Consider the following 26,378-nt stretch of genomic DNA (forward strand, 5'->3'; position numbering starts at 1 on the left):
GTAGCAGTCGCCACTAGCCATGGCTCCCAAAAAGGCAAGCAAGGGGACCAAGGAACTCAAGGCCAAGAAGAAAGGTGGCAAGAAGGAGTCCAGCATGGTCATGGAAATGCCTTTAACCGAGGAGACCCGGGAGTTCTACCACATCCAGATCCGAGACCTGGAGGACAGGCTGGCCCGGTGGGTAGGCAGGCAGGGAGGTTGGTCCGCTGGGTCAGAAGCTCCGCTCAGAACTGACCACTGTGCACTTAGCTGGGGAGGGGGTTCTCTGACACATTCTGAGACACATTTACATGTTTTCTCATTTTTCTTATTTTAAAACTTAGTTTCTTCCCAGTGATGATGCACTCGCCCAGTCTCAGGGTGACCTTTAAAAGACACACTTCTTAGGTGACATAGGCAGTGGTTCATCCCAATGAGGTTGCAGATACAGCTAATGTGGAGTCATGTGTGCCAGGTGGCTGTGTCCCCGAAACAGTACGAGAGAGGTCTTGACATCCCCATTGCACAGGTGGCGGGACTGAGGCTCAGGGAGGGAAAGTCACCCCCAGAACGGGAGCCCTTGTCCCAACTGCCCTACGCCAGGCTGCTCTTCCTTGTTCCACAAAGCAGGCCATTCAGCTCTGCAGCCTGCAGTGCCTTCTATGTAGCCGTTCAAAAGATGTTGGTTGAGTCAAGCATGAAGTAAAACATCTTTCCAAATAACTTCCACCAGCTATTCCATTGGAAACCAATTAATCAATTATGTGATACTCTTAAAAATTCACAAGCTTCCCTCAAGCCGAGAGCATATTAAATGTATTTGGGGAAAATGCAGTTATTTGGTGGTTACTATTTGCCAAGCCCCTCTGCCAGGCCCCAGGAATACAGTGGTGAAGGCCAGGGGTCTGCCAAGTAGAGAAGACAGACACAGCAGGTCTCAATTGCCCAGTGGGATGAGGGCCAACCTAAAGGAGGGCACCAGAGAGTCACAAATGTAGCTCAGGGCCAAGAAGGCTCCACCGAGGAGGTAACACTCAATGGATGAGGGTAAGGAAGACAGCCATGCAAAGGCTTGGGGTTGCAAAGTGTGGAAGTGTCAGGGAGGTACAGAGCTGGTCGGCTGTGGCAGTAGGTAGGCGTTGTAGTTAAGAGCCTCAATTTTGGGGTCAGACTGACTTGAGGTCAAGTTCTGGTTTTGCCACTTACTAACTCGGAGTTTCTTCATTCCTCTGAGCCTTCGTTTCCTCTTCTGTAAAATGGGTATAATCATAGAACCCATTTCCTTATGGGTTGTTGTGAGAATTCAACACAAACTGAGTACCTACTATGTACTGGGCACTGTCCTAGGTGTTGGGGACACAGCTGTGAACATAACAAAGGCCCTCATGGGACTTACAGGTAGTGATGTAATGAACATATAAGCACTGAGCACAATGCTGGCTGTGGATTCCCACCATGAGGAACCTCAAATGCCCCTCTGTGGGAGGGTCCTGAGGGGCGGCCCAGTGCACAGAGGCCTGGCTTGCCCAGACCCCTGGACCTCTGCCCGCCCTCGCCTCAGGTACCAGCGGAAGTGGGATGAGCTGGCCATCCAAGAGAAGCTGTTGCGCCAGGAGTTTGAGCAGTTGGCCAACAACAAAAAGGAGATCGTGGCCTTTCTCAAGCGCGCACTCAACCAGCGGGTGGATGAGATCACCGACCTCAACAAGCAGCTCCAAAGCATACAGCTGGCCAGGGAGCTGGAGAAGGATGCCTTCGAGGCACAGCTGGCCCAGGTGCGCCATGAGTTCCAGGAGACCAAGGACCAGCTCACCACAGAGAACATCATCCTTGGTGAGGGCGTCCGGGGGCACACGCGGTGGGGACAGGGAATCAGAGGCTCTGGCTCTTTGGGCTCTAGTCCTAGCTCTCCCACTGTCTCTGTGGCCTGGGGCAAGCACTGCTCTCTGACCCTCTTTTGCCACCTGGGAAATGGGAATAATATGTCCACCTTGCGTAAAAATAGCTTTGTGCTGCTTCTTCCGTAATTGTCCCCACAATCCTACAAGACAGGAAATACTATCACACCCATTGGTAAGTGACCTTGTCTTGGCCAAGGTTACTCAGCTGTTTTTAGGCTTAATGACATCATCAGTGCCTGGCCCAGAGAAGGTATTCAAGTTGAGTAGCTATTGTCACCATCACTTTCACAAGAGGGGAGTGGAGGAGAGTGTCAAAGAAGACTTCTCAGAATGAAAACTGAACGAGGCTCAGTAAGATTAGTGGAGAGGAAGAGAGTTTTCCAGACTAAAGCAATAAAGGTGGGCAGGACTGGGCTAGGGACAGAGGTCTGGCCCTGCTAGATCAGGAACCACAAGGAGGGCAAGAGGAAGTAGGAAGGCAAGGGGACTGCTCAAGGCCCTCGCTACCCCGGGCCCTGCCCTCCCCAGGCGGCCCCTCACCAGGCCTGGTGGGGCAGGTGGGAAGCTGGCAGCCCTGGAGGAGTTCCGGCTGCAGAAAGAGGAGCTCACGGAGAAACTCACATGGCTGGAGGACCAGCTGCGCAAGCAGGGGAATGAATACAAGGACTACGTGTACAACCTGGAGAAGAAGTCGGTGCTGGACAAGGACAGGTGGGCAGGCCAAGGGCGGGGGCCGCCAACGGTGGGGCCAGGAACAGCCCAGGCCTGGCTGCCGCTTGCCTGGGCTTCTAATGGGGACTGCACGAGCTCACCCACTCCCTACCCTGCAGCTCCTCAGACTCCTGGCTCATTTACGGAGGGTGGGAGAAAAATAAACAAGCACCCCAGCTCTCGTCCTCATGCAGCACTGGAGAGTCCCTGAACTTCTTTTTGCCACATTTTGTGACTTAAATCATATTTATTTCATAGGTAATAATACACTGGTTTGGTTCACAATTCCAAAGGTACAAAGGTCAACAGTGAAAAGCCTCCTGCCTGTAGACTCTCCCCTCCTGGGGGAAGAGCAGAGAGGTGGCTCTAAGTCTCTGGGGACCCCCACATAGGAAGGGGGTGCCTGAGGCTTGTGTCCACTCTGCCCAACCCCCCTCCCACCCATCTTGACTAGACTGAGGAAGGAGATTATTCAGCGTGTGAACCTGGTGGCCACTGAGTTCCGCAAAGTGGCCACTGACCAGATGTGGGACACAACAAAGCGGGTCATCCAGGAGAACAACACCATGACCTTGCAGCTGTCCAAGGTCTCCCGGCACGGCATGCAGCTTCTGCAGGAGAACGAACAGCTCAGGGGTGCCCAGGACACACTGTGCAGAGAGCTGGAGGTGCTGGAAAGCACCAAGAAGATCATGGCCAGCCGCAGCAGAGGCCGCCACAAGGTGCGCCTGCCAGGCCCTCGTCAGGGGTGTTTAGCACAGAAAGCAGGGGGGAACCCGAGGGGCCCCGCTGTCAGGGCAAACACAGCCCGGCAGGGGAGGGCCAAGCTGGAGCCAAGTCATGAGAGAGGCAGCAGTGAGGGGATGGGGCCCTCCTTGGTGGGTCTCTGGGCTGCTGGCCCCAGCTCCAGTGTTTCTTGATTTGGTTTAAAGACTCCATAACTTGTTGAAGTGGAGCCCACTCCCAGAGAGCTGGGGGCTCTGCTCAGCAGCTGTCCAGAGATGTGGCCTCTCTGTACCTTGGTCTGAGCCCTGGCTGAGCCTGGAGCTGGGGCAGTGGGGGTGGCCAAGGGCCCACGGTGGGCCCAGGGCATGGCCACCTGCCTGCACCCGCAGATCATCCTCATGCTGAGGGAGAAATGCCTCGAGCAACAGAAGGACAGAGTGGAGGCGGAGCGCCTGCGCCTCCTGCTGAGCCCACTGGAGCAGCGCCTGAAGCAGCTGCAGAAGGACAAGGAAGCCCTGAGGTGTGTGTGGCCCAGAGGGGCCAGTGGTGGGAGCAGGCGGGAGCCCATCCCTTTATGGCCACGTGACACAGGCCATGACTTCCCCTCTCTAGAGGGGCCTCGAGGCTTCCTCTGTCAAACAGGCTGAAGCTTGGGGCTGGATGAGGGCCTCTGTGGGCTAAAGAGAAATGGCAGGGCCCACTGCACTGAGGCAGGGAGGCAACTGACTCGTCTGTCCCGGGGCCAGGAGCCAGAGAGAAGAGCTGAACCTGCAGCTGGAGCAGCAGCAGGCCGAGGTGCAGCAGCTACAGCGGGAGCTGACCAAAGAGCAGAAGGTTCGGGAAAGCCTGGAGACGGCCCTGGCCCAGGCCACCTCCTTCCTACAGGACATTCTGCAGGTGACCTGGAAGTGGGTGATGGGGGATGAGGGGGTGGCGCAGGGAGTGGGCCAAGGACAGAAAGTGCTCAGAGATAACGGCCATGTGGAGAAGGCCAGGCAAGGGCCAGAGACCCCAACTTTCCCCCGAGAGACTCCTGGCAAGCCTGTCCTTTTCTGATTCTGCACTTCAAAGATCCCTTCAAGGCTTCAATGGGACTGGATAGAGTCCTTCTCTGACGCCCTGGAAGGCCTCAGGCCTCAGTCTTCCCATTTGGAGAATGGGTATCCCGCCACAGCCAGGGAACACTTTGCAGAAACAGGCACTGGGGGTGGAGTTGCCCAGAGGTGGGTGTTGGGGCCACTCTGGGCCTGATCCCCATGGGCCAGCCCCTGTCCCCACTGGCAGATGCAACCAGTGCCAGAAGATGGTGATCCTGATGCTGAGTTACAGCTGCAACACAAGGAGATGCTGCAGCAACTGCTGGCCGTGCTCAGCTCAGCCATGGTCCTAAGCCCTCAGATGGCTGCGTGTCCCCGCCGGGAGAGCCAACCTCATGGCCCACCCAAGGAGAGGTGAGTAACCCTATGTGACCTCAGAAGCAGCTGTGAGACTTGTCCAAGGGCTGTCCTCAGTGACCCTGGGCCGGAATTGGGCTCCCCGAAGCCTTTCTGAACCTCAGCCTCATCTATGAAATGGAGGTGATGACACCAGCCCCCTCCCCACAGCACCCAGCCACCCAAGATGGCGTGTCTGCTGCAGCCGCTGTCCAGCATCACACCCTACCAGCTGGGGGACCTGGGCCTGGTGCCTCGAAGGGCCCGCATCCCACCCAACCCTGAGGACCTCAGGCTGCTCTCTCATACCACCCGTGTGGGAATCTTCCACACACACAGCAGCTCTGAGGTAAGAGTGTCTGGGGCCCTGATGACAGCAAGATGGCAGTCAGCCTTGGGCGCAGATCATGGCTCAGCCATACTGCAGCTATGTGGCCTTGGGGATGTGCTGGACCTCTCTAAGCCTCCATTTCCCCATCTATGAAATGGGCCAAAGAAAGGTGTGGCAAGGCCTCAGTGTGCTAAAGCATGTCCACACAGCCTCTGGGAGGGGGTCTTGCTGGGCCCTGTGGGCCCCTCCTCCACAGGCAGGGCACGTGTATGAGCCCCCTGAGGAGATCTCAGCTTCTCAGCCAGCATCTTCAATCTTACAGATCCACACCTCTGGTTCTCCAAAAAGGTTCAAAAAGTTTAGTCTTCCTGACGTTTCCCTACTTTCCAAGTAAGACAGAGAGAAGACCAACCCCTTACCCCAGAAACGGACCGATCCAGCTACAGTCCCCCCTTTAATCTGTAGGAGGCCTGGAGCAGCCCACAGAAGTTATATAAAAAGTGAATACCACAGGTTGGCGTGGCACCTCCGTGGATGTGGCTGGGTGTGCGGGGATGGCAGTCAGGCAGGAAGCCGTGTCCACTGGTTGGTATCAGGTGCCCAACAAGGGCCCCTGGCTTCGCTCACGGATGTGGTCCAGGAGTAGATCGCTGGCACGCTCCAGCAATGGAGGCAGCAGCTCCTGCTCCGCGGAGGAGAAGCAGCCCAGCACGTGCGCATTCACTGCGTCAGGGTGCGTAGGGCGCCCTATGCCCACCCGCAGCCGTGGCATTGCCTGTTGGGAAGCAAAGGGGCCCAGAGAACTTTGGTGAGGAGTGTTGGGCCCCCATGCTGGCCCACCCGACCCAGAGAAGGACAGATGAGTGGACTCACATTGGAGTTGAGGCAGGTAATGCAGGAACGGACTCCATTGTGGCCCCTTCAAGGGATATGGGAGGGGTAGTCAGTGCTGTGCTTTCCTGGGAGAGCACCCTTCACCCCTCCCAGCCCAGGCTGGGGTCAGAGCACCCCACCCCCTGCCGAGATTGGGGTCAGCACCCCTACCCCACTCCAACTGGGAGGCTAGCTTCCCTATCCCACCCAGACTGGCTCAGGGCCTCACCTGGCGCTTCCCCCCAACTTCAGAGACAATTTCCCCAGGGGTTTGTCCAGCTCATCGTGCACCAGGTAGACCTCCTCAGCGGTCAGTCCGAACAGCTCAGCTTGGCACAGGGAAACGGTGGCCCTGGTTACTGCTGATCTGCCCAGAGGGCATTATCCCAACTCAGGGCTCCCACAAGGAGGGGCCACAATTAACCTCACTTCACATGTAAAGAAACTGAGGTTCCCACAATATCCGAGGCCATGCAGCAACTGGAGCTCAACAGGCACCTGGAGGTGAACAGGTCTGCAGCAGCCCAGAATCCCCTCTCTAGCCTCTGCACCCTCCCTGCCGGTCGGCTCACCCTGGTGCCCTCAACTCACCGGCCCGGGCCACGCTGCGCCCGTTGGCATTCATGAGCCGCCGTGACCGAAGCAGGACCAGCTGGGCATCCCCGAGCGAGGCGAGGGCGAGGTCGGCGGCGCAGCGACGGTCGCGCGCCCAGCTCTCCGCCACACCCAGCCGCCGCGCCAGGTGCCCCAGCACCGCCATCCCCACGCTATGACGCGTGCCGGGCAGTCCAGGGTTACCTAGGCCGGCCACCTGCGGGCGGCACCAGGGAAGCTGAGGCCCGACAACTCTCGCCACCCTCTACTTCACAGTGCCCCCCTAGGACCCAAAGCAGAAGAAGGGAAACGAAGAGCAGGACCAGAGTAGGAAACGGGTCGTAAAGAAGGGGCCCAGAAACCCTGGAGACCCCAAAAGGCCGAGTGGACATTGGTGTCCCGCGGGCTGGGCGGGCAGGGCGCCCAAGTGGAGGAGCGGAGTTCCTGGACGTTTGGAGCCCGTCGCAGTATTAGACCCATTTCTAGATAAGAAAACTGAGACACATTTGGGGGAATTTGCCGGGGAGGCAATGGCGAAACTGGAGCTAGAGTCCGGAAGCCTCGACGTCGCCCCCTCCACTATACTCACCAGCCACCGCTTCCCTGGGGGCCGGGGTTCCAAAACGCAGCGGCTCATGGCTCGACTCAACCACAGCCCCGCGCGCAAAAGGCGAAACGACGGCATGCTGCCCTCTTGTACAGCCTCTCTCCCGTCCCCTGACGTCACCCCCGGCCTCGGCCAATAGCGGTCGCCACCTGCCCAGGGGCGGTACCAGCGCCCAATCCGGGCGGGCGACAGGGCCGCCATGCTTCTGAGGGGCGGAAGTGGCGGGGCGGTGGCTGTGGCGTGGAGGCAGCTGCGGCGGGGCGCCCCCGCTCATTCCGCGGCACGGCGTCACCATATCCTGGTGCGCTTAGTTACAGGACTCGCAGAGCCCTTGCTTGACCTCCGGATTGGGAGGAGGGAGCCTTGTTCTGGTCCCCGGTGTGGTCTTACCTCGCTGCGGCAATCCTGCAAGTCTTTCCCCCACCGTATCCTCAGCCTTCCCCGCTAATGAAAGTTGGCTACCCTGCTTACGGCTCAAACAGCCTCTAGATGCCGGGGGCGTGGCCAGGGGGCGGAGCCTGTAGACGTCGTGGAGATGGTGCCTAGCAACGTCAAGGTTTAGGGCTGTGAGGCAGCCAACTCAGGTCTGGAGGTCCTCCTGGAAGGGGCCTCATGACAGACTCCAGAGAGGTGCGGGAGAAGGCGAAAGCATAGGCAGAGCGCCGGGGGAGAAGAGACTCAGGCTGAGTTTGCAGGAAAGGTTTTAAGTACCTCAGAGGCAGGATCAGTTGTACAATTCAGAAAAGTCCCAGGCCGCTGTACGGAGAACAGAGGGCTTGGGATGTGTGGCCGGTGGGGAGGTCAGAGGGGTGGCCGGAGTCGGTGTTCTGACAGAGACAGCAGTGCCAGACAAGAGGGTGAGAGAAGAGGAGGGGTCTAAGAGACCTTTAGGAAGTGAGACAGAGGACTTGAGGACTGATGGGGCATAGGTCTCTGGCTGGCAGAGAAGGTGGGCTCACCGAGGTGGGAAAGCTGGGGCAGAAGTCAGGTGAGGTGCTCAGTTTGGCCTGCTGGGCGTGAGGGTCCCACAGGATGTGCTAGGGCCTGGCCTGCAGCTTGGGGGAGGACCTGAGTTGGAGACATTAGAGTTTTGGGTGTCAGGAGCTGGAGGTTGGAGCTGAGAAGGACCAGGAGAAGAGCAGAGGGCAGTGTGAGCATGAGAAACTTGACCCCTGACCTTGACCATATGAGAGGAAGAAACGCAGAACTGGAGACAGAAGTGGTCACATCCCTAACAGGAATGGGGCTGGGAATGCCATCAGACCCTAGATTGTGCCTCCTACCAGGCCTCATTTCCACTCCTCCTGTAAAATACCTGAAGAGAGTGTGTAAGTGGAGTGGGGGTCATCTCTGAGGTCTGCTCCAGCTTGCTGTCCCTTGGTTCTAGGATGGTCTGGGGCTTGACCAGGATCCCTCACAGCACATTCCAAAGCCATGGGTGTTTCCAGTCCCAAAAGAGACCGTTCAGCGCATCTTTGGGACCAGCCAGGTGTTCCAGAGCTTTGGTGATATAAGACCAACGACCACTGGGTTAACAGTGCCCCTCAAAGTCAGGGAGTAGTGAGTGACTACCTTGCCCCAGGGTTTTAGGTTCCTCCCTTGCACAGCCATCAACATGCTGTGCAGCCTTGGGCCAGTTACTCTACCTCCCTGGGCTTCAGTGAACTCAACCGTGTAATAGGTCTCTTCCATCTCAGTGGATAAAAGGCTGCTGGCCTGGATGAGCTCCAAGAATGCCAGCCTCCTCTCCCTGGATCTCTGTCTACCCCTCCTGTTTTTCTATCCAAGTGCCCCAGCCATATGCCCTGGGCAGGTCAAAGTCAGGGCCAGCCCCTCTGCCTGTGCCCCTTGCCCCCACAGCTACCACCGAGGCCACCAGTGCTTGGAGAAAGAAGACTGGGAGTCGGCCGTGCTGTTCTTCTCCCGTGCCCTCCACCTGGACTCCCAGCTGGTGAGGGGAAGGGTTTGGACGGGCATGGGCAGTCTCTGGCACACACTTCCCTTCACTGTCACACCTGCCAGGACTCTTCTCTCAGGACCACTCAGTTCCCTGATGGTAACTGAGAGTCAAACCTCAGGGTGAACTGTGGGGAGTGGACAGCAGCCTGGGTCCCCTCTCCCTCAGGAAGACATCTATGCCCGAAGAGCCGAAGCCTACATCCAGCTCTGCGACTTCTCCTCAGCCACCCAGAACCTGCGAAGGGCCTACTTCTTCCAGCCAGAGAACACCAGCTACCTGGAACGGCTCACATTGGTGCTTTACCTGCAGGTGCCTGGAGCTGCCCTAGGCCCACGCAAGGCACCCACCTCACACCCAGGCCTTCTGGCTCTCCCTCCAGCTATGGGGGCTTTACTTGCTCCCAAGACTAGTTCTGACTCCCTGGGGACCTCCTTGTTCCTGTGTCTGTCACCCCACCTGCTGCCTGTCTCATGACCTCTCCCACCTCTGGAGTTGGTTTTTAGCACCAGGGCTGGGTACAAGTTTGCAACATTGTCCAATAGAACTTTCTGCAATAATGACAATCTACTTGACACTGTCTGATCTGGTTGCCATTAGCCACATGGTACTGTGAGCCCTTGAAATGTGGCAAGTATGACTAAGGAACTAATTTTTAAATTGCATTTCATTTTAATGAATTTAAATTTGTATAGCCACATGAAGCTGGTGGCTGTTGCCCCGGACAGCACAGACCTAGAATCTAGAGGCTCTAAGCACTAAAAAGGTAATAGTATCCCCCATTTGCAATTCAAAATAAAAACTATTAAACCATAAAATACCAACAAAGTCCTCATTTTTTTCCATTTTGACAACTTTAATATCTTTAATGTCAATAATTATTCAATTCTTGAAAAGAAACATTTCAGGGCACCCAAACCATATGCTTAATCTGTTGGGGTCCTGAGTCCCATACTGGCACTTCCTGTGTGACCTTGGGGAAGTTACTTCACTTCTCTCAGCCTCAGTTCTTTCACCTAAAAGGGGGATGCTAGTTATCACCAGTGAACTAACAACTTCAGGTCCTTAACACAGGGCCTGGCACCTGGAGCCCTGATCCAGGCTGGAGCCTGTTACTATTAGCTCTGCTGTTCTTGTCTACCTGCCAGATTTTCTGTTTCTCTTTGTTCCTGTGTCTCTGTATTGTTGTCTGATTCTTAACTGTATGTTTCTCACTTTCTCATGCTCGCTCTCCCCAGCTCTGTATTTCTCCCCATCTCTATGTCTTAAAGTTTCTCCAGATTTAAAGGTCTCTGTCGCTGTCTCTTGTCTCTCTCCACTGCCACCCCAATGTCGCCCACCCCCTCTCATGAGTGCTGCCAGGCCAGGGATGCAAGCAGAAGTGACTGCCCCTTGTGTCCCCAGGGCCAGTGCCTGTTTGAGCAATGTGCCTTTCTGGACGCCCTGAGTATCTTCTCGCAAGCCTCTGAGCTCCAGCCCGAGAAACCCCAATTCCGTTACCGATGGTGAGTGCCCCATCTGCATCCTTGCCGGCCTTGTCCTCTAGCAGCCCCTTCCTGGCCCTGTCACCTGGCCGACAGAGCACCTTTGCCCTCTGCCCTCAGCATGGCCTGTCTCCTGGCCCTCCAACGGTATCATGACTGCCTCTCACTCGTCTCCAAGGAGGTGAAGCATGGCACGACCAACGCTGATATCTACATCCTCCGGGCCAGGCTCTATAACTTCTTCCAGAAGGTAGAACAGGGAGGATGAGGCAGCGGGTAGCCCTCCCCCCAAGCCTGGTTGCCCCCAGCATGCCCCAAGATTACAGGAGGCAACTAGACCATCAGCCAGCTCAGAAGCCACATCGTCACAGTGTGGTGGGGGCATTGTCCTCTATGGACAGAGGCCTGACCAGCACTGACCACTCAGTGGCCCAGTCAGGTATTTGCTCCATTGTCACTCAGCCCTGGCTCTGTGCCAGGCCTGCGCTGGCCCCTGGAAACCACAAGGTGAAAGACCTATGCCATGGCTACCCTCACAGAACTCACAGCCCAGGGGAGACATCCCTAAGCAGATAATTACGTGAAGAATGATTTCCTGAGTATATGTAGCACCACCTGAGATCCATTAGATAAGGTGGCCCCTCCTGCTGCCTTCCTTTGTGTCCTTATTTGCCTCAGAGGACATTTACTGAGAACACCCCAGCTGGTACACCCTCTGGGCTGAGCATGGGGACAGATAGTCTGGGACTAGCTTAGGGGCAGAGAGACTTGAGGTCACAAAGGAGGAGGGGACTGCAGGCATGGGAGGGCATTGGACAGGGCTTTGTGAACCCAAGACGACCCTGACTTTTTCCTGGGGACATCAGGAGCCTCAAAAGGGTGCTCTCCAGGGCAGTGGGCTTTAGAAAGATCCTTCTGGCTTCCAGGGGGAGTGTGGGCTAGAGGGTGCAAGTCTGGAGGTGGGGAGCCTGGGGAGGAGGCTAGGTGCCATCCAGCCGAAGAGGAGGGAGCCGGGGGGAGGATGAACCAGGGGGGCGCGCCACAGTCCTTGGAAGGGATCACAGACTCACGTTCCGACTTGGCCTGGTGCCTGGGAACTGGGACACTCGGGGGGAAGGAACAGGGTGTGGGTGAGATTGGGTGGGGGTTCCCCTCAGCTCACCGGGTGGAGCATCCTAGGGGTGAATAGACACATGAACCTCCCTATGCTGAGGGTTGGGCTTCTGTGTCCAACAGTGAGTCAGTGGGAGAGCCTCCTTCAAAGGTATGGGACTAGTCATTACTGATAATTATTGTTGACTGTCGGGGTTTTAGCTGTGTTCCTGCCACTTCAGCCACTGCAATGCACATGCTAAGTAAGCACTTTTTCACATTTACCTTAAAAGCTCACAATAACCCTTAGAGTGGATACAACCTGTAGTCTTCTTTTCACAGATAAGGATATAGGCCCAGAGGGTCTGGGTTACTTGCTCAAGGACACACAGCCAGTTCTCAGTGGTGCTACCCTTGAACCCAGGTCCACCTACTCCAAAGCCCTGCCCCTAGCCACTGCGGTCTTCCCCCTCCCGACTTCCACTCACACCTGGTGTCCACAGTTTGCTCTGCTCCCTTCCAGCCAATTATCCTATGGGACACAGGGTGCATGCTAAAACTGTTTGCTGACTGACTAACAAACCTGCTCACCCAGTGGAAGGTATTTGCCTGGGGATGTTTTCCTCTCATGCCCAGGCCTGAATCTGTTCTTGGTCAGAGTTATCTTGGGCTTAAAGGTCAAGGGAGTGGGGGAGGGTGTGCTGAGAAGGTTAGGGAAGACACAACAGTCACAGTCGGGAGGCCACACCCTCCCCCACACCTCGCGTGACCATCACAGAAGTCCTCCAAGGAGGCAGTATCTGTGACCCCATTCCATGGCAGAAACCACCAAGGCTGACCTGGCTCACCTGAGGTCACACCTGGAAAAGGCCCAGAAGGGATGGGGCCTGGGATGGGATTTCCCACAATGTTCCCTGCCTCCTTCAAGAGGCAGGAAGGGCGGATCAGCAAAATGGGGGCACCAAGGATGGGTGGCGTGGTGCCAGCCTGCCCCCAGAAAGGCCTCTACAGGCCTGAAGGTCTGCCGCCCCCCCACTGGACAGAGTAGGGCTCAGCTTGGCCTGCACCCCTGATGTCACCCCTGGCTCCCTGCAGCCCAAACTCTGCTATCAAGACCTGCACAGCGCCTTGCTATTGGATCCCAGGCACCCACAGGCGAAGGTGCTGCTCAAGATGATGGTGGACCAGGCCCAGAAATCATGCCAAGATGCCAGGATCCTAGCCGTGCAGGGCAAGCTGCAGCATGCACTGCAGTGTATCAACTGTGCCATCGAAAACAACCCTCTGGACCCCAGCTTCTTCCTCTTCCGGTACTGGGTGCGGCGGTGCCAGTCTTGGGTCCCCTGTTTGGTCTCAGGAGAGCCCTTGAACCTCCTTAGGCCTCAGTTTCCCCATCTAGCCTCTAATAATCTGTTCCTATTCTCCACTGGAGTCGAGGCATCATGGGAGGTGGTCTTTGCTACTGCCCGTGAAGGAATCCTGGAGCCCCAGGCCTGCTGGGCAGTTCATGGTGGAAGTATCAGCCCAGCTCAATGGACGAGGCTTGGGGGTGAATCTGGCCCTGCCAAGGACTGACAACGTGATTCAGGGCCATTTAATTTCCTTGGGCCTGGGTTTTCCCATATAAACAGTGGGGGTGAACCGTCTGTCCTGGTACAAAAAGGCCTTAGCATAGAGGCTGGCATGCACCTGGCTCCCAAAAAGGAGGGAAGCTGGTTTTGAGAAACGAATTACCAGTGACTAGCAGGTTATCCGAGGTAGCAATCCAGGCCCCACCGGCCTTACCCAGTGTGTGATGTGGGGGCCACACCACCAGCTCCGCGGGTCGGAAGGCTCAGCGCCGGCGGCGGCTAGCCCAGCCACCCCGTCAGTGGTCAGTGGCAGTGCTTTGGCCCTCGTGTCCCTCCCCCATAGGGGCACCATGTACCGACGGCTCCGGGAGTTTGATGCCGCCGTGGAGGACATCCTGAAAGCGCTGGACATGCTGCCCGAGCAGCAGGAGGAGCTGGTACAGCAGGCGCAGCGCCAGCTGCTGCTGACCTACAACGACTTCGCCGTGCACTGCTACCTGCAGGGCGCCTACCAGGAGAGCGTGCTGCTGCTCAACAAGGCGCTCAGGGACGAGCAGCGGGAGAAAGGCCTGTACATCAACCGCGGCGGTGAGTGGGGCCGCAGCCCCGCGCCTCCCTAAGGCCTGAGCTGCGCGCTTGCGGCCCCTGAAGGAGGGAGGAAGGAAGAAGGGAAGGAGGAAACATTTAAGAGTCTCTGTCCCACCGACACACGGGGAAGCATTGCCTTCGACAAACTGCCTACAATCTAAGGAATGCTCAGAAATCAGCTGGGAGGCAAAAGGTGCGCAGAAGCTCGGGGGGTGGAGCAGACTGGGCCTCCACCTCTCAGCCCCCATCTCCGTCCCTGGGCCCCAGATTGCTTCTTCCAGCTGGGCAACCTGACCTTTGCTGAGGCGGACTACCGGCAGGCTCTGGAGCTGAGCCCGCAGGACGAGGGCGCCAACCTGCGCATGGGCCTGCTGCAGGAGAAGATGGGGTTTTGCGAGCAGAAGAGCAGGTGCGCGGACGGGGAGAGGGGCGGGGCCGGGGCGGGGCCGGGGCGGGGCCGGGGGCGGGGCCCGACCTGGCCGGAAGCCGTCTGCTGGGATCCCTGGGTCAAGATGCCTGAGCAGTTATGTTTCCTAAATACAGATTTTATTTTCTAAGTTTTCGCTAAAATGGCTTTACATTTTTCCTGAATATTGTGGTAATTGTGCTTTTTATTTTTAAAAAACTTAAGTGTTCAGTAATTTATAACTCAATATGAAAGTTCCTTCTAATATCTACCTCCCAACGCCTCCCCCGCCCCGTAAGTTTGGTAAAGGTTGTTTCCTACGCATATATTAACAATTATTATCATTTTATAAAAGTGAGATCACTGTGTTTTGACTTGCTTTTTCACTTCCCGTGGCATTACATATGGACTGCCTCATTCTCTATTTACTGTTTGCATGGTATTCCATTCTATGCAGGTACCACAGTAAATTTCTTTAGACAGTCCTCTATGCTGAATATTTGGACTATTTTCAGTTTTTATTATAAATAATGCAGTTATGAGCACCCAGGACATACGTTTTCATGCACTCATACTACTAGTAACACTATGGTTAGATTGCTGGAAGTTAAATTGTTGGTTTAAAGAGTGTGAATAGTTAACGTTTTAAAAGGTAATATCCAAATGTTCTCCAAAAACAGTGAACCAATTATAAACTTCTCCCAGGAAAAAGGTCTTGGTTTCCCAAGCCTCCCTAGTGGAGGTTATGAAGACTATTTTTCAACTCTGTTCATCTAGTAGGAAAACAATGCTCTCTCACAGTTGACTTTGCATGTTTAAATTGCTACCGTGTTTCCCTGAAAATAAGACCTAGCCAGACCATCAGCTCTAATGTGTCTTTTGGAGCAAAAATTAATATAAGACCCGGTCTTATATTATTTAAGACCCTGTCTTATATAAGAACCGGTATTTATTATATTATATTATATTACATTATATTATGCCGGGTTTTATATTAACATAAAACTGGGTCTTATATGAATTTTTGCTCCAAAAGACGCATTAGAGATGATGGTCTGGCGAGGTCTTATTTTTGGGGAAACATGGTAGTGCAGTACAGCACCTCTTGTGTGTTTGTTGGCCATTATGGCCTGCCCAAATCTTTTGCCCATTTTGCTATTAAGTTGCTCATTTAAAAAAAAAATTTTTTTTTGGTTTTAAGAGTTCTTTGTAGGCTAGGAGAATTGACTTATCATCTGTCTTATGTAGCAAAATATCTCTCTCCTATTTATTGCTTTCCTTTGTGGTATTTTTGCCACTGATTACAGGATTTATTCACAGTCAAATTATTTTTTTCATTTTTAGCTGCTGGATGTACGACATTCTCAGAAAGGCCTTCTCTAATCCAAGATCATAAAAATGTCCACTTATGTTGGGCTTTTATATTAGCATTTGAGTGTTGGGGCCATTAAGAGCATAGCTGGGAGAAGGAGAGCAGAGGGGCATGATGGCGGGGAGCAGAGACCACCCTGGTTTTCCCCAAACTCCCCCTGTGGGCCAGAAGCTGCCATGGCCCCTCCCCCCAGGTGGCCTAGCTCATAGCAGCAGCCTGTGGCCTGCTGTGTCTTGTAGGCAGTTCCAGAATGCAGAAAGCCACTTCTCAACGGCCATCCAGCACAATCCCCAGAGTGCCCAGTACTACGTGCACCGTGCCAGGTGCCGGCAGCTCATGCAGAACATTTTTGGGGCCCGTCAGGACATCGCCACTGCCCTGCTCCTCAACCCTAAGCAGCCGAAGGTGGGTTCCTGCTGGGCCAGGAAGGCGGGCTCCAGAGTCAGTACACCTGGCCACCTCAAGATACTCCCTGTCCCTAAAAGAAATTTGGTTTCCTAGCAAATAATAAGAGCTGCTCATGCTGGAGCATTTACATTGAGCCAGGTACTGTCCTAACCACTTCAGCTTACATCACTCTGTCTAACCATCTTCAGCACCCTACGAGACAGGTAACATTATTATAACCCCCCAACTTACAGACAAAGGGGGTAAGACTCAGAGAAGCCAGTTCCTTTGCCCCAGGTCACACAGCGTAGAGGTCAGACCTTCATCTTTCTGGCTCCAGAACCCATGGCTAGACTCACCATCAGTGCTCCCTCTCTGAATAGTTCCTCTCTCGTGGTCTCCTGATAGTTCTGGGGCAAAAGCGTCCAGTCCTTTCAAAACAATTTGTAAACCCTTCCCTTTTCAGCCTTATGAAGGGACTCTGTAAGGGCAGGGCAGACCATACCACCTGCCCTCTGTCCTGGCTCACACCTGGCTCTGGTCACCCCCTTTCCTGGCAGTTGCTCCCACTGATAACCAACCTCTTCCCGGGCATGTCGGTGGAGGAGGTGCTTAGCAGCCAGATGGCCTGCCTGGCCAGGTTGCAGCTGAGTCGGGTCGTGGACGCTGGCCTGCACGAGAGCATCCCTAGAGGCATTGTGGGGTAAGCTCCTCGAGCAAGGGCGGCAGGGCCAGAGGGCTAATGGCTGGGGCTTATGGCTCCTCTGGCCCCCACTGCCTCCTCGGGCCACTGTCCAGTCTTGGGGACAGTGGGATGAGTCAGGGAGACCTACCCCGTGCTCTGGGGCCATGGCTTGCCAGGCAGCTTAGGAAACGGGAACTAGAGCGCCAGAAGGCCCAGGCCCTGCAGCATTCCTGGAAGCTGGGACAGCCTTTGCCTGAGACCTCAGAGAAGCCGGACACCACTCCCCAGACCCTGCAGGCAGAGGCAGCACGCCCAGAGGAGGCCCAGGGCCCTGAGGAGGAGGTGAGTGGGCCACATGCTGGGGCCTGGGGCCCTTGAGGTCCAGGTGGAATGTACCCTGAGCCAGGGTCTTCCAGGCCTGGCTCTGCCAGCTCTCAGCTGTGTGACTTGGGCTGGGGCCATCTTGCTATGACATGGGGATGGTACCAGTAAGGGACACATGAGGATGTGGCCCCTCAGAGAGGCCTTCCCAAACCTTGCCCACACTAACCTTCATAAATGCTGCTGTGTGCACTGGCCACTTGTGCTAGAATTTTCTTAATTCTTAAATTCATTTCTGAGAACTTTTTATTGCATGCAACATACAGAAAAGGACATAAATGAGCTGTTTGATGAATTTTCACAGCTGAATACACCCATGACACCATTACCCAGACCCTGAGAGAACACACTCCCAGCTCCCCAGAAGCCCCTGGCTCCCCCTTTCTAGGCCCCTTGCTCAGCCCAGCCCAGCCCACCAGGCTGTTCTGATTGCTAACACTGCAGAGAAACGTGCCTATTGTTCAGGGGACAGATCGGTGTGCCCTCTTGTCTCTGCTCCTTTTATCTCCATCCTGTGACTGTCCTACAGTTTGTTTAGCCACGCTACTGCTGATGGATGACATGTAAATTTGTATTCAAAGGAAACTTTCCACAATTCAAGAAAATGGGATACCAGCATCCTTGGCTGTAAATGGAAAAGGCTAGCTGGACATTTTTCTAGTTCACATTAGAATACAAAAGTACAAAATGTCAGGATCCCCTGAAGTCACTGGGAGCTGGCTCCTGTGATACCCATCCCCACGTTCCCACCTCCTTCCCCAAGTTCCCCACTGCCCGCAGGTGCGAATGGGCCAGAGGAGACTAGGAGCCTGTCTGTGGAGTCCGCAGACCTGGATTCAAGCTCAGCTGCTCACCTTAGCTGAGTGCCCTGGGCAAGCCGCTGAGGCACTCATAGCCTGGGTTTCGTGGCCCATGGAATGGTAATAGCAGTTCTCTCCCAGATGAAATGGGATAAGGCGTGGAAGGCATGGAAAGCTCCTGCCTTCCTCGCTAGCCATTCCCTAGGGTACAGTACTTCATGGTTTACACAAGCCCGTCCCACACTTGACTAATTTCGATTTTGCAGATGGGGAAAAGGAGGCCCATGCAGCCTCTGGAATACTGCCTTTCTCACAGCAGCACGCCTGTCTAGGCTGGCCACCCCTCCTGTCCAGTCTTAGCCTCTCCATGTCCCCACGCAGCCCTAATCCTTGAGAAGCTCTTAAGTCGGGGGAACAGCCACTGCAGGTCCCAAGGCCTGCTGGCCTTCCAGAACTACAGCCCCGGGCCCAGGGCTTTCTGCAGCCTGACTGCCCAGCCTGTCTCCTGTCCTAGGAGAAGCCAGAGCCCGCTCCTAGCAAGGTGAGGTCCCTGACCAGCAGCTACCTCGACCAGACCTCTTCCAGCTCCTTCTTGGGCTGTAAGTCCCCAGTGTTCCTGCCAGGCTTGAGTGAGCCAAAGCAGCAGAGTGGGCAAAGGGCAGGGCTCCGAGCCTCCCTGGCCTGGGTGTGAATGTGGCTTCTGCTGCTTAGAGCTGGGTGACTCTAAAGTGGGAGTATAACCCCAGCTTTGCAGGAGGCGTGCTGAGCTCTCAGTGGGGTGATGCCCAGCGCAGGGCCTGGGACGCCAGCTCTCACTGCAAGGCACTTCCCAGTTGCTGCCTGCTCCAGCCTCACTCCCTTCAGGCCCTTTTTCCTCTCTGTCTCCTTGGCCTCTCCCTGAAATAACCCCACAAACCCTGTGCATGTCCAAGGGCCTTTTACCCCCAGTTCTGCTAGGCACCAGCATGGAAGGGACAAAAGTGAAACACCCAGGAATACTGCTCCAAACAGTGTCCCAAAGGCAGGTGTGAGCAGTTCAGGGTAGGGCTGAAGAGTGGCAGCCAGCCCAGGGCAGGGCCTCTGCCACACGCTGGTTACAGGCATGAATGGCCCAGTTCCTGCCCCAGGGAGCTCTTGGTCCTGAAGGTAAGAAGGCATGCAGGTAAACAGATAACCAGGACAGTGCAGACATACATTGCAGGGCTGTGGGCGCATTTAGCCCCCTTTGGGGGGTCCTAGAGGGTTTCCAGGATGTGAAGGAAGAGTAGGGGTTAGTCATGTTTGGAGGGGTGCAGCAGGGGGCCCAGGGCCCTGCAGGCTGTTGCTTGTGTCTGGAATGCAGAGGGCAAGGGGCAGCCAGCAGAGTGGAGGCCACAGCTGGGCAAGTGGGACCCTCAGTATCTACCCCTAAAATATAACCCTGGCCCACCTACGAGATTCAGGTTGCTGAGGAGGGCTGGGCTGGCGTGGTCTGGCATGCCTTCCCGTTGGCCACGCAAGGCCTCCGGGATATAGGCAAGAGTAAGGCCTAGAAGCCTCCTTTTCCGGGAGCTGCCCAGGCAAGGCAGCCTGATGGGTGCTCTCGGCACACCCTTCCCAGACAGGACCTGGCCAACCTCAGAGACAGAGACGTCCACTACCTGCCAGGAATACAGGAGCAGCTCGGCCTCCACTGTGGCATTCTCCGATTCCTCACTGCTGAAGACTCAATCGTCAGACTTAGGAAACAAGGAAGACTTAAGCCTGGGCCGGAGCCCCAGAAAAACCAAGGCTGCCCGGGACCAGAGCTGGAGGCCCACCAAAACTGAGGCCACCCAAGGCCCAAGGCAAAAGCCCAACAAGACCAAGGCCACCCAGGGCCCAAGGCAGAGGCTCAGAAAGGCCAAGCTTGCTCATGGCCAGAGCGGGGGACCCAGCAAGGCTGCTGCTATGCAGGGCCAGAGCTGGGGACTGATCCGAAGTTCCAGCAAGACCAAGACTTTCTCTGACCCAAGTTTGAGCCCCAGCAACACTGAGGCTCCCCAGAGCATAAGCCCAGGTTCCAGCAAGACGGAGGCCACCGAGGGCTGAGCCAGAACCCCAGCCCCAGCAGTTACACTGCTCTCTGAAGGGGCCACTGAGCCCCTCACTTCTTGCTGGGGATGGGAAATATACTACCTTCACACACACTGGCACTCAGCAATTAGAAACCTCAGCCAACATTCATCTGGTCCCATGCCTAAGTTTATTGCATCTGTTCTCTTCTTTTACAAAATTAAAAACTTTAAAAACCAGGCCCAAGTGGCGGCTTGAGTCCCTCCATTCACGGAGACTGAGGAGTCTCATCTGGCTTTACAACGCTGGGAGCTGGGAGGGACCTAGGGTATGGACGGAGGGTTGAGGTATGGTGCCGGGGCAAGGAGCCAAGGGTAAAAAGACCAAAGAGGGAGGGAGCAGCCACGAGCCACAGTCCCTGAGTTATAATTCACATTTTCAGAAGGCTCAGGCTGGAGGGCGAGATCAAGGCTCATTGAGGTTCTGGGGTGACCAGCGGTTTCCCCTGAGGAAGGAAGCAAAGACCAAGATGCCATAAGACCAGTTCACAGGCCGGGGCCCGCCCTGGCCCTCTGCCCCATGGCCCAGCCAACACTCCTCCTCATCTTCAGTTTGTGTTCTGGGTCCCCCTCTCCAGGAGGTTGGGACCAGGATCCCTCTGGCAGAGGCGCCAGGGCTTTCCTGCACAGCCTGGCCAGGTAGAGGAGGGTAGATGCCCCCTGGACACTCAGAGGAAGAAGGCAATACGGGAAGCCACAGTCTTGCAGCCGTTGGAGGAAAAGAGCTGCTCGTCGTCCGGGAAGAAGGTGGTGCTGTCCAGCACGGCCTGGATGACCTCATCGCAGGGCTCCAGGCCCAGCTGCGCCAGCTCGTTGAGCACGCAGTGCCGCACATGGTGCCGCTGCAGCGGTAGGAAGGGCACCAGGGCGTCCAGCAGATGCTCTTCCATGATGCCCGAGCGCCAGAAGCCATCTGTAGGAAGGAGCAATGGACAGAGAGGCTGTGCTTCACAGAAGTGCCAGTGCAGATGCACTGCTACTGCTGGTCGAAACCCCCTCAGCCACCTCCCGGGAGAAGGGCGCGGAGAGGTCGGAGGACAGCCAGGAGCACCAAAGCCTGGGCTGGGAAGCACCAATCAGCGGATCTGGGTGTGAAGCCCCAACCTGCTGAAACCTCCCCAGGGTGCAGCTCCTGAGCCAAACTCACGCTGTGGGTTGTCCAGCACAGCCCGGGAGATGACTGGTTCTAGCTCCTGTAGGCGGATCTCCTCACGGTCCCGGTGGTTACGCCACGCCTCCAGTGCCACCTGGTTGATCTGCTCGCCACCAGTGTTGCTAAAACCATGTGGACCCGGGGCCAAGACTCAGTGGGGAGCAGGATTTGGCCCTCGCTTCCCACATGCCATGTACCATAACCTGAGCTAGGGGCACCGCTCAGTGCCAGCAGGAGCCAAACCTACTGACAACACTCCACGAGAACCCCTTCCCCATTCCAGAGCTTGTGTCCACAACCATGACCCCGGGAAATTCACAGGTAGGTGCCACGCACTTTACAGTTTACAAAACAATTTTGGGTCTATTAACTAACTTTCCCTCACCCAGCCTCTAGGAGGATGGTGGGGCATTCCTATTGCTGTTCAGAAGAGGATATAGGAGCTCAGAGAGGTGAAGTAATTTGCCTGAGGAAACAGCGAGGACTCTTAGAGGTGGGATTAGAACCCTAGTCCTGTTTTCCCCAGGCCTGTGTCCTCTTGGCCATAAAAGAGGGAAAACTCGACCCAGCAGGGCTTCTGCAAAGAAATGCTGAGGATCAGAAAGATTGAGCCCAGAATGGACACTGAGATTGTCAAAGGGGAAGTCAACCACCTTGAATGACGGTGTCACCAGTGAGACTGGGAGAGGATCTAGGAAAGCCCGAGTGGGCCCATGGGGACCACAGGCTAAGACTAGATAGCTGAGCTCTCTGACAAGTGTCTCCGCACTATGCCAGCTGCACAGCTGGGCCTCACCTGATGAAGATGAAGATGGCTTTGCGATAATTGGTCCCATACACAACCCAGGAGGAGCCCAGGAAAGGTCGCAGGACCTCCATCAGGCCTGGGGCCAGCTTGTCCATCTCATCAAAGAGGAAGAGGGAGCGGCCGCAAACAGTGAGATTCCCCTGGACCCAATTCTTAAGATCCTTCTGCAGGAGAGAGGCAGGAGTTTGAGGGGGACTGGAGACACTCTCCCAGCCCCAGACGTCTTCCCAAGGCAAGAATGCATCCCCTTCCCAGGAAGATATGGTCTCACAAAGAGCATCAATCCCTTAATGAGACTGATGGCAAAACTGGCCCTGAGCGGGGCAGACACTTATCCAAGCTCAAACAGCAAGTCAGCAGGAGAACAGGGACTCAAATCCAGGCCTGACACCTGCCTGTTCGGGGCTCCTTCCCTGGCAACTACTGCTTTCTATAAAAGGGGAAAAGCTCCTTCCTGCTCCATGAACTTTCTCAGCAATGCTGACAGCTGAAACAGATCAGCATGGAAATACCTTGCAATCAGCAACAACAATAATAGTAGTAAGAGCTAATGTTTACTGAGTACTTACTCTGAGCCTCAAATGGGGGCCAAGTGCTCTACAGAGAGAAGATAATGCGGACTACCTGGCAAAGGTACGTGTTCAATAAATCATACCTGCAATTCTATCATCCCATGTCCCTCACAACAACCCTGGCAGGTGGGTACCATTACTGTCCCCCCACCCCAGAAATTAAAGCAAGAACTCTCTGCCAGGTAAAATGGCACAATCTCAACCTCTGTTCAGGATGGGTTCTGAGGGCTGAGGCTCCAACTGGCTGTGTGGCCTGGAGCAAGTGAATCCCCCTCTCTGGGCTTCAGACTCACTCCCTAGGGTATGGCACTCACTCCCTAGGGTGATGCAGGCAAATGATGGTCCAGTATACAACCAGCCTTACCTTGTAGCGCTCCATGTGGCTGGGGTGGGGAAAGTGGATGACAGGGGAAAAGTGGTGCACATGGGGGCTGCGAAGGCCACCCCGGAAGAGGTAGTGTGCCAGCAGGGAGCTGACATAGGACTTGCCAGTGCCTGTCCAGCCATGCAGGGAGAGGACCAGCGGCTTGGTGGGGGCCGGGTCCTGCACGAAAGTCTTCAGTGCCTTTACCACCAGCGCTCTGGCCAAGTGCTGGCCCGCTAGGTGCTGGGCCAGGTCACATTCCAGACCTAGGGCCACAAGAAAGACAGTGTCAGAGCTGAAGACACACCCCACCACGGAAGAGGTTCAAGGGGAAAGCGATGTCTGGAACCTGGTCTAGGGAGCCCTGCGGTCTGGGCGATTTTACAGGATGTCTGCGGAAATAGAGTGGGATCAGGTCTCGGGCTGCAGGAGTCGCCTTCAGGCCCTGAGGCCGGATTCAGCTCGGCAGCGCCCACACCAGGCCACCCTATGAACTGCGCTCAGCCCTAAGTGGGTGCGAGCGGTCCACAGGGTCTCCCCCAGGTCCCCCTGCACATCCTCAAGGCAGGCTCCTCCTTGACAGCTAGTCCACTGTGGAGGCCTAAACTTCCCCGCCAAGGCCCGGCTGTCAAAGGCCTCTTGTCCATCCTGGCAGAGCTCTGTCTGGATCCCAAACAGTCATCCTTAAACCCTCGCCCCCGGATCTCACTTCTGGCCCTGGCCGTATGGAAGTCTTGGGGGTTCTGCCCCTCAGTTCTACCCTCCAGGTCCAGCCCCGGCGCAACGCCGGAGTCTGTGGGCTCCTAGGTCAGCTGACCCCTTCGCTCACGGCTCCCGCGACTCCTCACCCTGGAAGTCGGGCCGGAAGTCACATTCGCAGAAGGTGCCGAAGTTGCAGCGCAGTGAAGTTAGGTCCCAGGCGGCGGCCGCTGCCGAGACCAGCCCGAGCAGTCCGAGGAGGAGCGAGCGCCAGGGCCGGCAGCCACGCGTGGCAGCAGCCATCCGGGTAAGGCCCGAGCTGGGTCTGGGGCTTCCAACCGCCTCTCCCGAGAACTACAGTTCCCGGCGTGCATCGCTCCGCGGCAGCCACCTCCCATTGCCTACAACTCCCGGCTCTCCTCTTGTCCCTTTCAAAGGCCCGCCCCGTCATCCCGCAGCAGGACCGGAAGGTGGCCTCCAGGGGGAGCCCGCGAACCGTCCAATCCGGGACAGCTGGCCGCGTTTCCATGGCCACGGTAACTAGGGGACCGTAATAGTAGCTCCGAAAGAATAATAAAAGATTATAACCTCAAGGGTGACGTAACAATTGTAGCAAAAACTTGTACGGCACCTTATACCATAAAAAGCGACTTTTTTTATGCTCTTTTTTTCTTTAATAAGAGTGCTCACTAATAGGTTTTGGTGAGAACCTACTGTGTGCCATTAGTTTCAGGTGCCTTATATATCTTATGATACGATAACAATACCTGTCATACCGAGGAATGGTGATGTTCCAATGAGGTGTACGCACATAAAGTGTTTTGGCTCAAAGTAATAAATGATCATTGATAATCCATTATACATAAAACATGGTGGTCCATTACCTAGCAGCTACTATGTACTAAATGATTTAACAGCAATCCTAACAGATCAATTCTGTTACTGTCCCCGTTTTATTGAGGTGGAAATTGGGACCCAAGGGGTTAAGCCTCATATCCAAGGTTACCCAGCTACTAAACAATAGAACTGAACCCAGGTCTGGCTGCCACCAAAGATCTAATGCGCTATGTTACTCAGCCTCAGTGAAAGGATTCAGAAGGCAAAGGGCCCCAGACATTTCAAATTCAGGGAACGGGCTCCCCAGCCTCCAGCCTGATCTGGAACCGTGTTGATCCACCTTGCCTACCTCTCCCACCTACAGAATCAAGACAACTGCCTTTATGGCCCTTTTCAAAGCTCCCCTACCCTCCGCTCCCCACATACATACATACACATGACTTCTGGGGCCATGTTTCAAAGCCTGAAAGTAAATTAATAGTTCCCACTACCGAAGAGAGAGAAATGGAAAGAACTCCAGGTCAGGGCACCCAGGTTCCAGCCTTCCTCATTCTGCTGCTGTCAGAGAAACTCCCTTCTCCAGTTCTCAGTTTTCCAGAGGGAGGTGGAATCTTAGATTTCAAAAGCCCTTCCACCCCAAACATCTGGGATCCTCGGTTGTGTTTGTGGAAACCTTAGCTGTGGCTTCCCGGGGCAGAGGATGGGGTAGGAGTGGGGCAGGCCAGTGTTTCTCCCTCTAGTTGGAATTGGCTGCTTACATCCCCCACTGGCTGTGAGCTCCTCCAGGACAGGGACTGGGTTTCCGTATTGGCTGTAACTCTGGCTCCTGGTACAATCTGGAATGTCCCAGGGGCTAAATAAGTATTTGTTGAATGAATTTTTCCACCTTTCACCTGAGAAAAGATGCTTCCTCCCCACAACCGAAACCCCTGAGAGCCAGAAGAAAGAGTCATAAAAGTTTATTATATGAAAGAAAGAGCATGGCTCTGTACATCTATTTACAGAACAGACTTATTTACAGCCAGATGGAGGCCTTGGTGTTGGTGGAGAGCAGATGCCTGAAGAAGAGCGAGGAGGCGTGAGGAGTCTCCCGTGGCTGGAACACAGTGCACCTCAGCAGGAAGGAAAGAAGCAGAAGCTGGAGGGAGGAACAGGGCTTCCAGTTCTTCCTGAAGGGAGACTTGGTGAGCATGTAGCAGGTGGGACGGAGCCCAGAGTCCGCACAGGACCCTGGAGGTGCAAGGGAGTTCCTGGCGTTGAGCCCAGAACATTCTTGGGCTGATCACAGTGTCCCTGGGGTGCTCTGGGGAAAGGTCTCTGCCCCTCTGTGTCCGTTGCTGCCTGCAGCTGCAGAGGGGAAGGGTCCGTGGGGGTCACAGCTCGCTGGAGCGGACAGCAGGCTCCAGTTTGTGGGACAGGGCGGTGAGAACCTTGTCGAACTTCTCATAGCGCCGGGCCTGGCTGCTGCTGGCGCCTTGGCTGCCCCAGAGGAGGCGCATCTGGAACTCCGTGCTGAACACTTCCAAGAGCTCGGGCTGGGCCTGAAACCCTGCAGGGTGGGGCACAGTGTTCACCATCCAGCTGGGGAGGCCGGGGCTCCTGCCGAGCCACCACTTCCCTCAGGCCCCACCCCAAGGGGTAACCTCCCCCCAGCTCTGGCAGGCATTTGACAAGGTTTGTTGATGGACATGACCACAGTTTCACACCTAGACTTTGCCCTACTATTCACAACATATCATTTTTAAATGACTAGAAGATTAAAATGTTAATTTGGGGGTATCTTGGGTGATTTCTCTTTTCTTTTTTGTATTTTTCTGTTTAAGTTTCAAAATTTTCCCTAAGAAACATCTATACATTTGGTAAGTCCATGCAAAAGAAAAAAATCTTTTTTTTCTTTCTGAAAAAGGAAGTCAGGAAAGATACCAGAATGCTCACAGCATTTACCTCCAGGTAACTGTGGGTGATTTTTTAAAT

The 26,378-nt window shown here is 55.3% G+C and overlaps 5 protein-coding genes and 1 long non-coding RNA gene across 17 annotated transcripts in view; 3 read left to right on the plus strand and 3 right to left on the minus strand.

Moving 5' to 3' along the window:
* CFAP157 (cilia and flagella associated protein 157) lies at positions 1-5,527 on the plus strand. Its single transcript, XM_019728634.2, has 9 exons — positions 1-177; positions 1,541-1,812; positions 2,438-2,591; positions 3,046-3,313; positions 3,707-3,837; positions 4,064-4,214; positions 4,602-4,768; positions 4,922-5,099; positions 5,404-5,527. The coding sequence occupies exons 1-9, from the start codon at positions 20-22 to the stop codon at positions 5,473-5,475; spliced, it is 1,551 nt and encodes a 516-aa protein (XP_019584193.1). The 5' UTR covers positions 1-19; the 3' UTR covers positions 5,476-5,527.
* PTRH1 (peptidyl-tRNA hydrolase 1 homolog) lies at positions 2,805-7,356 on the minus strand. Of its 3 annotated transcripts, XR_012495956.1 has the most exons (6): positions 7,138-7,356; positions 6,546-6,765; positions 6,184-6,316; positions 5,955-6,000; positions 5,590-5,856; positions 2,805-3,202 (listed from the first exon to the last, which is right to left on the minus strand). XR_012495956.1 is itself a non-coding variant. In XM_019728638.2 (5 exons), exons 1-5 carry the CDS (start codon positions 7,354-7,356, stop codon positions 5,674-5,676), a joined length of 768 nt encoding a protein of 255 aa, XP_019584197.2. In that variant the 3' UTR covers positions 5,426-5,673. The 3 variants fall into 3 exon arrangements, 2 of the variants coding, with proteins under 2 accessions (XP_019584197.2, XP_074187166.1); XM_019728638.2 differs by lacking the exon at positions 2,805-3,202 and having other exon boundaries at positions 5,426-5,856; positions 6,184-6,283; XM_074331065.1 differs by lacking the exon at positions 2,805-3,202 and having other exon boundaries at positions 5,426-5,856.
* Positions 7,355-20,151, plus strand: TTC16 (tetratricopeptide repeat domain 16). 2 transcript variants are annotated; one of them, XM_074331059.1, is made up of 14 exons: positions 7,355-7,456; positions 8,543-8,715; positions 9,016-9,106; positions 9,281-9,424; positions 10,517-10,617; positions 10,717-10,846; positions 12,784-12,998; positions 13,603-13,847; positions 14,115-14,256; positions 15,865-16,030; positions 16,573-16,715; positions 16,874-17,039; positions 18,393-18,477; positions 19,479-20,151. In XM_074331059.1, the coding sequence occupies exons 1-14, from the start codon at positions 7,355-7,357 to the stop codon at positions 19,946-19,948; spliced, it is 2,373 nt and encodes a 790-aa protein (XP_074187160.1). In that variant the 3' UTR covers positions 19,949-20,151. The 2 variants fall into 2 exon arrangements, with proteins under 2 accessions (XP_074187160.1, XP_074187161.1); XM_074331060.1 differs by lacking the exon at positions 7,355-7,456 and adding an exon at positions 7,539-7,785.
* Positions 20,084-23,937, minus strand: TOR2A (torsin family 2 member A). Of its 4 annotated transcripts, none has more exons than XM_019728635.2 (5): positions 23,717-23,934; positions 22,869-23,134; positions 21,921-22,096; positions 21,119-21,246; positions 20,084-20,884 (listed from the first exon to the last, which is right to left on the minus strand). In XM_019728635.2, exons 1-5 carry the CDS (start codon positions 23,868-23,870, stop codon positions 20,640-20,642), a joined length of 969 nt encoding a protein of 322 aa, XP_019584194.2. In that variant the 5' UTR covers positions 23,871-23,934; the 3' UTR covers positions 20,084-20,639. The 4 variants fall into 4 exon arrangements, with proteins under 4 accessions (XP_019584194.2, XP_074187164.1, XP_019584196.2 ...); XM_074331063.1 differs by lacking the exon at positions 23,717-23,934 and adding an exon at positions 23,578-23,710; XM_019728637.2 differs by lacking the exon at positions 23,717-23,934 and adding an exon at positions 23,218-23,686.
* Positions 23,741-25,556, plus strand: LOC141571191 (uncharacterized). The gene is made up of 3 exons (XR_012495957.1): positions 23,741-23,874; positions 24,005-24,103; positions 25,426-25,556. It is a non-coding gene; the product is annotated as an uncharacterized LOC141571191 (long non-coding RNA).
* SH2D3C (SH2 domain containing 3C) overlaps positions 25,348-26,378 on the minus strand; it is a 33,955-nt gene continuing 32,924 nt past the window's right edge. For all 6 annotated transcript variants that reach the window (XM_019728642.2, XM_019728641.2, XM_019728643.2 and 3 more), the window contains one exon: positions 25,348-25,953. In XM_019728642.2, the coding sequence (XP_019584201.2) occupies positions 25,778-25,953 (176 nt within the window). In that variant the 3' untranslated portion in view covers positions 25,348-25,777. The remainder of the gene's footprint in view (positions 25,954-26,378) is intronic.

This window comes from Rhinolophus sinicus, linkage group LG04 (assembly GCF_036562045.2).
Source record: "Rhinolophus sinicus isolate RSC01 linkage group LG04, ASM3656204v1, whole genome shotgun sequence".
NCBI classification, from domain to species: Eukaryota; Metazoa; Chordata; class Mammalia; order Chiroptera; family Rhinolophidae; genus Rhinolophus; species Rhinolophus sinicus.

Coding starts and splice junctions, on each gene's coding strand:
- CFAP157 (XM_019728634.2), top strand. CDS start 20: ATGGCTCCCAAAAAGGCAAGCAAGGGGACCAAGGAACTCAAGGCCAAG. Junction 178..1,540: donor CTGGAGGACAGGCTGGCCCG/GTGGGTAGGCAG, acceptor CCCTCGCCTCAG/GTACCAGCGGAAGTGGGATG. Junction 4,215..4,601: donor TCCTACAGGACATTCTGCAG/GTGACCTGGAAG, acceptor CCCCACTGGCAG/ATGCAACCAGTGCCAGAAGA.
- TTC16 (XM_074331059.1), top strand. CDS start 7,355: ATGCTTCTGAGGGGCGGAAGTGGCGGGGCGGTGGCTGTGGCGTGGAGG. Junction 7,457..8,542: donor CACGGCGTCACCATATCCTG/GTGCGCTTAGTT, acceptor CCTTGGTTCTAG/GATGGTCTGGGGCTTGACCA. Junction 16,031..16,572: donor TCAACCCTAAGCAGCCGAAG/GTGGGTTCCTGC, acceptor CTTTCCTGGCAG/TTGCTCCCACTGATAACCAA.
- PTRH1 (XM_074331065.1), bottom strand. CDS start 7,356: ATGGCGGCCCTGTCGCCCGCCCGGATTGGGCGCTGGTACCGCCCCTGG. Junction 6,766..7,137: donor CCCCAGGGAAGCGGTGGCTG/GTGAGTATAGTG, acceptor TGCCGCCCGCAG/GTGGCCGGCCTAGGTAACCC. Junction 6,317..6,545: donor GCGCAGCGTGGCCCGGGCCG/GTGAGTTGAGGG, acceptor TGGGCAGATCAG/CAGTAACCAGGGCCACCGTT.
- TOR2A (XM_019728635.2), bottom strand. CDS start 23,870: ATGGCTGCTGCCACGCGTGGCTGCCGGCCCTGGCGCTCGCTCCTCCTC. Junction 23,135..23,716: donor CTTCCGGCCCGACTTCCAGG/GTGAGGAGTCGC, acceptor TTGTGGCCCTAG/GTCTGGAATGTGACCTGGCC. Junction 20,885..21,118: donor TGTGCTGGACAACCCACAGC/GTGAGTTTGGCT, acceptor TCCTTCCTACAG/ATGGCTTCTGGCGCTCGGGC.